This window comes from Spea bombifrons, chromosome 3, assembly GCF_027358695.1.
Source record: "Spea bombifrons isolate aSpeBom1 chromosome 3, aSpeBom1.2.pri, whole genome shotgun sequence".
Lineage (NCBI taxonomy): Eukaryota > Metazoa > Chordata > Amphibia > Anura > Pelobatidae > Spea > Spea bombifrons.
This window is the reverse complement of record NC_071089.1, coordinates 72,163,879-72,169,748: the sequence shown is the minus strand read 5'-3', so window position 1 is coordinate 72,169,748 and position 5,870 is coordinate 72,163,879. Positions and strand designations below refer to the sequence as shown.

Genomic DNA, 5,870 nt, shown 5'->3' with positions numbered 1-5,870 from the left:
TTTAGGCATATCAAAAAGGCCAAAATTAGCATCACTTAAAATGACTGTATTTCACTCCCAGTTTGCATTCAGTGTATATCTAATGGCCAATAGAAAGAGAAAACACCAGACATTCACAGTAAAGGCTAACACTCGACTGACGGTGGTCACCAATATTGAGAATTCCTTTGCGGTGTAAAACTATTTGGTTTAAACAGGCAGTGGTGTCTCACCATAGATTGAGTTATCCAAAAGATTGTGTTTGCAGGAGATACACGTGGCATGGGGCCAGAGTCTTTGTGAGGTAATTCTCATAATTTTTAAGTACGTATTTTAAATTATAATTATTTTTTATAGAATCACTGCATATTATATTACTGGCCCTTTTAGATCTCTATATAAAAAGATCTTTGGTTATCATCAAATAACCAGATTTAAGATGTAGTCGCCCATCAAAAACTTTTAGAAACCATGTCCATCTACTAAACTACTCCATCTAACCAGTTTCCCTATGAATTATGCAAGGGTAACCCTTTCTCCTTAAATCATTGAAAAAAGAAATCTCTGAACATTATAAAACTACTTTAGAACTGATGCAGGCAGGATACATGTGAACAATACATAAACAAATTAGGGATTTGATAGAACTAAACATGTATACATTATATTCTTATTGTACTGTTATAATTGTATGTAAGGACCATATTTGCGAACAAGCTCAAGCTGGCTATAATAGACCTGGTAATAACAATCCTTTTAGTAATTTCATCACCTATGGGAGTCACTAATATATCCTAATTATGAATTTGGGCCAACTCAGGAACTAAACTGGATGGAAATCCCAGTTCTTAGTAGCTTGCTGTAGCCAATGCAAAAGGCTTTGTCAGCATCTCCATGTTCTTTGGGAATCTCCCAAAGTCATCCCTAAACAAAGTCCATGGGAATTTAGTTTATACTAGAAGGCTATAATATTTTGGAAATTATGGTTTGTCTGTAATAAATATTTAAAAATGAGTGGATGACACATACACCAGAATCTTCTTCCCAAACATGTCACCTGTCCTCCATCAATCAAAATGAATACTCTGCAAGCCAGCTGTAAGTGATATAAAAGGTATAATGAGGTCATAATAACCAAAGTAATGAGATCATAAAAAACAACAGGAAAATGTTTAATTCTCAGTTGGTTTTTGTAAAGTTTATGTTATTAGATTAATTTAAAAAGTGGGAAGGTGGCATTAGCTTATGTATCTTCAGTAAAAGGCTCTAAAAGGTTCTAATGAATAAAACTATTGGAAAATATAGTTTTGGTTGTTTTATTAGTGTTCTCAACATTCATAATATCTATATACTTTCTAGCTGATATTTGTTTGGATGTCAAACCCTATGGCTTATTCACTAAATGATCATTTTACAGTGGTCATGATTAGAAAATACAGTAAACCCCTGAGTGTAAGGACACACCATGCAATTTTTCACTCTGCTCCCTGACACACAAACGGTGTGCACTCACTGCAAATCACAGTTAACAAATATTTAGGGTTAAAACAAACACTGATCTCATTTAGAATTCTAGCAATTTATTTCTGAAATTGTGAGAAATCTGTTTTCTTAAACTATAAGTTCATTTGGAGGCTCCAACAGTGTACAATGAAATACATAGGCAGGTACTTCAAAAATGAAAATCCATACATACTCTGTGCTTAAAATAGTAGGGGTGTGCATTAGTCAACACTGACAAACCACTGTAAATGTACACTTCAGATTATTAACCCTTTGGTTTGCAGCAAAATGAAAAACCCTGCTGCCTTTGCTAGACATCACACAAACCATAGGCTGAGAAGATTGTATTCCCTGAATGTGCAGTAAAGAAATATTTATGTATAATGGATCCTAATGAAGTACAAGGTCATCCAAAAGATGATAGATCAGTACAAGAACTGTAATGATTCAATCTGCACTCTTGGTTAAGTTATTAAATACATCTGTAGCAGATTCATAACTCCGCTTGTCACCTTTACCAAAAAGTTGAGATGGATGGTTATTTTTCAGACATGACCTCTTTTTAAAATCATCTCAGCACCCTTAAACACACACATCTAAATCAATGAAAAGCATTTACAGAAATATTGATTCAAATCTTATTTGAGACAAAACATTTAGAGTGCTCTTGTGCACACCCCTACAGAGTGAAAGGAGGGAATTTCCACAAATGAATAATAATAATAATAATAATAATAATAAACATAAAACTAATTGCAAGAAGATTTGTGATTCAAAGCTGGGACAAGAGGTGAAACAAAAAAAACCAGTAGGAATAATAGTCTAAGGTTTTTCACTCCAAATGTCAATTGTAAGCATGGATTTGAAGTTGCCCTCTTTGCATTTCGCATGAGTGACTATTTAAGCAGCATCATTGAGAGCCAATATAGTGAAATGCAGAGCTGGACAGGAGGGTGGCAGTATGTATTGACGTTTTGCTCAGCGGCACGCAATGAGTCTGACAACTCAGGATGGGCACATTCAGGCAGTGTTTCTTTACAATATCGACTTGGTTCTGCAGACAAAAGGAAAACATTCAGAGAATTATTGAAAACTTGTTAAACTAGGATGTATATTAAAATATCTACGATACCATACCCATCTATATATTTTGATGGCTTATGCATGGGTAGCATTCATGCCAGATCAGCTATTGATATATTGATCATTAATTAGACCTACACAAATAGTTTAGGGCTTTGGGTAAACTGACTCTTCCAACAATTATTATTATTAAGAGTTTATAGTAACTATTTAAGCTTTACACTCCAGGAGACAGGCTAAGTTGTATATAATATATGGGCCCTGTAATTAATAAGTTTCCATTGGAAGTTTATAAACATGAAAAAAAATATGCGTAATGAGTACTGCTTGATTAGAATTGCGAAGAAAGAATTTGCAGGCTAGACAATGTATTGATCAATCACTGGTCCCACAATGCTGGCATGATGTTTTATATATAATATTGATCTGCTCCTTCTGGTTAAACTATTGCTTACAAAACGATTATGTAATAATAGGTGTCTGGACTGCCATACCCATCAGAGTCAGGTAGCTTGATTCCTTTAGTATGATGGGCATTGCAGTCCTAAGTATGTGTTCCTAATGTATTTTCCAAATATGACATTTCTGCTTGTAGGTCATTAAAATTACTTAAATCACAGTCATTTATCTATTGAGCCTCTTCAATTAGATGCCTCATCAGCAAATCAGTTTAGTTAACTCAGGTGGTTGAACTCTATTAACTGCAAACAAATCTATTAATCAATCCAATAAATTCAGGTATAGACATACGTACAACTCTTCTGCGCTCCAGCCCCTTATGTGAAAGTGCGCTGAATTGCAGCATTTTAAAATGGTAACACTAATCACTAATCCAACCCATAATTGGATGTCTCTTATTATTCAGGAAAAAAATACGCTTGTTTACTGTGGCAGATCATCCAAAGTCTAGAAGAGTAGCCTCCTAGCGAAACCCACTTCTTCTAGATTACAGTATCATGCAGCCATTGGGCTGTTTGGATGGCTAGTCTCTGCTCAAATTGGTCCTTTATTTTCAACTTAGCCTGAATACCAGAAAAAAATCTTTGAATGGATCATGCAGTACCGATTGATTAAACATGAACACACTTGACTTCTAGAAAGGTTATTTCCAATGCATGTCTAGAGGAAAAGGAATAATCTAGAAAACAATGAAACCACGACATTGCATTATTCTATCCCATCATCAACACAATCCTTTGCCTAAAATTAGTGAAGAGGTACCTACCTGTGACACCAGACCCATTCAAGTGCATTCATGTGGCACGAAGAAATACGAGAAACTTATACTCAGGATGGACATGTCAAACGATGTATCAGTTTATGGAAGGCTTGTTTGAAGTCCTCATTTGACATAGTGTATATTATTGGATTTATTAAAGAGTTGAGGTATCCTAGCCAATTAAAGAAGTCAAAAATGGCAGGGTGGAACCAACAAGCATCTTGGCAAATAGGCATGACCAGTGAGATGATGAAAAAAGGTAACCAGCAAACAATGTAGGCTCCAAGGATAACTCCCAAGGTCTTGGTAGCCTTTCTTTCTCGGGCAGCCATTATTTTCTTCTTCTCTAGCAGTGCATCTGATACTTTTACCTTGACCTGGTTCAAATATACTGGAGACCCTGTGTCACTTGACATATCTGGAGCCCTTGAATTTATGGAGGACACAGATGAAGATCCAGGGGAATCCGTGATTAGGTGAGCCCTTGTCAATCTTTTTCCTGTGCTCTTTGGCGATTGCTTCAGAATTCTAGATCTTGCTTCTACATAGATCCTTCCATAAAGAGCAATTAACAATAATGTGGGTAAATAAAATGCCCCAACGGTGGAATACACAGTATACAAAACATGATCCGTATTCACTGCACACTTAGTGAGCTCTTCGGCTTTTGACTGACGCCAAAAAAGAGGGGGCATTGAGATTGAAATGGAGAAGACCCATACAAGAGCTATCATCAAAACTGCCCTTTTCGGAGTCCTTTTCCTGGTATATTCAACCGCGTCAGTGATTGCCCAGTATCTGTCCAACGCTATTACACATAAATGAAGGATAGATGCAGTGCAACAGGTGATATCCGATGATAACCACATATCACATGTAATCAGCCCCAAAGTCCATTTACCGGTCACAGTATATAAGGTGCTAATTGGCAAAACAAGAATAGACACTAAAAGGTCTGTGAAAGCCAGGGAAGCTATGAGATAGTTAGCAGGTGTGTGTAATTTTCTGGTCTGGTAGACTGTAGCAATTACAAATGCATTCGACAACAAAGTGGCTAAAGTAATGAGAGCCAAGATAATAGTTAAAATGATCGTCCAGAAGGACATCCCAGGCTCCTGTCCATAGCTGTCCAAGCCTGGGATGCAACTTTCATTGGAGTAATTGGTTTGAGAGACATTCAAATTGTCATAAGCTGCTTGACATTCGGTTTGCTGCTCCATCACTGGTATCTGAGCACTAAACTAACTGAAAGCAGGAAATTAAATCTCAGGGGCATAACCATTACTACCTCAAGGCTGCAGGAATCTGGATATCTTGAGGCTTCCCCATATCAACAGGAGACGATTGAAAGCCCTAGGTAAAAGTACACATCTCTATGCAAGAAAAAAAAAGGTTTATGGCTAAACATATGTAAGTGACATGCATATTAATGTGCTCTATGATGGCTTATGGATCCAAGTGTTAAAGACTAAAAAAAATTATTTCATATATATTTTGTGCTTCTTTAACCTTTAAACTAAATTCATACAAGGCAGAAAATGTACTTCCTCATCAGCAGCAGGTGATAATCCTTGTAAGAGTTTATATTTTATCCATGCGATCACACCATGTGTATGATAATTTAAATATATCTATGGCTGAATTATTAAATAGATCAAATGTTGCAGTGAATATACACCATTCATTATCTATCAGTTATGAAAAGTAGATATAGTCCTATGTTATTGCTCGATCAATACAAATGTATATGTATATTTGAATATTCACCTGATTTGTTCTGCTGGTTAAATGCATTCCCAAGAACATCCATTGTTAACATTCACAAATTTCTTGGCTGTCTATGAAAAGTCCTTGCCTTCCAAAAAAAATCCTTTAGGGTAACACTGTTTCTTTTTGCTTCTTGAAGTTGCCTGGAGGGGCTGAGTTAACTGCAGGCTCCTTGCTATTTTCTGTTACATTTAAGGACAGTGTAGGTGTTGCAGTCCATGGTGCTAAAACTTGTGAGAGTGAGTACGAGAAGGTGGCAATCTCTCCCAGCCTTTATATATAGTATGCAGCTCATCGCAAGGGATACAGCTAGTGGGTG

The 5,870-nt window shown here is 36.4% G+C and overlaps 1 protein-coding gene across 1 annotated transcript; it reads right to left on the bottom strand.

The window, feature by feature from the left end:
* Positions 1–1,853: 1,853 nt before the first annotated feature.
* On the bottom strand, positions 1,854–5,418 carry HTR1B (5-hydroxytryptamine receptor 1B). The gene is made up of 2 exons (XM_053458923.1): positions 3,791–5,418; positions 1,854–2,536 (listed from the first exon to the last, which is right to left on the bottom strand). The coding sequence occupies exon 1, from the start codon at positions 5,002–5,004 to the stop codon at positions 3,853–3,855; it is 1,152 nt and encodes a 383-aa protein (XP_053314898.1). The 5' UTR covers positions 5,005–5,418; the 3' UTR covers positions 1,854–2,536; positions 3,791–3,852.
* Positions 5,419–5,870: the final 452 nt, after the last annotated feature.

Excerpts from the sequence above, each read along its gene's own strand:
- HTR1B (XM_053458923.1), bottom strand. The coding sequence starts at position 5,004 with ATGGAGCAGCAAACCGAATGTCAAGCAGCTTATGACAATTTGAATGTC.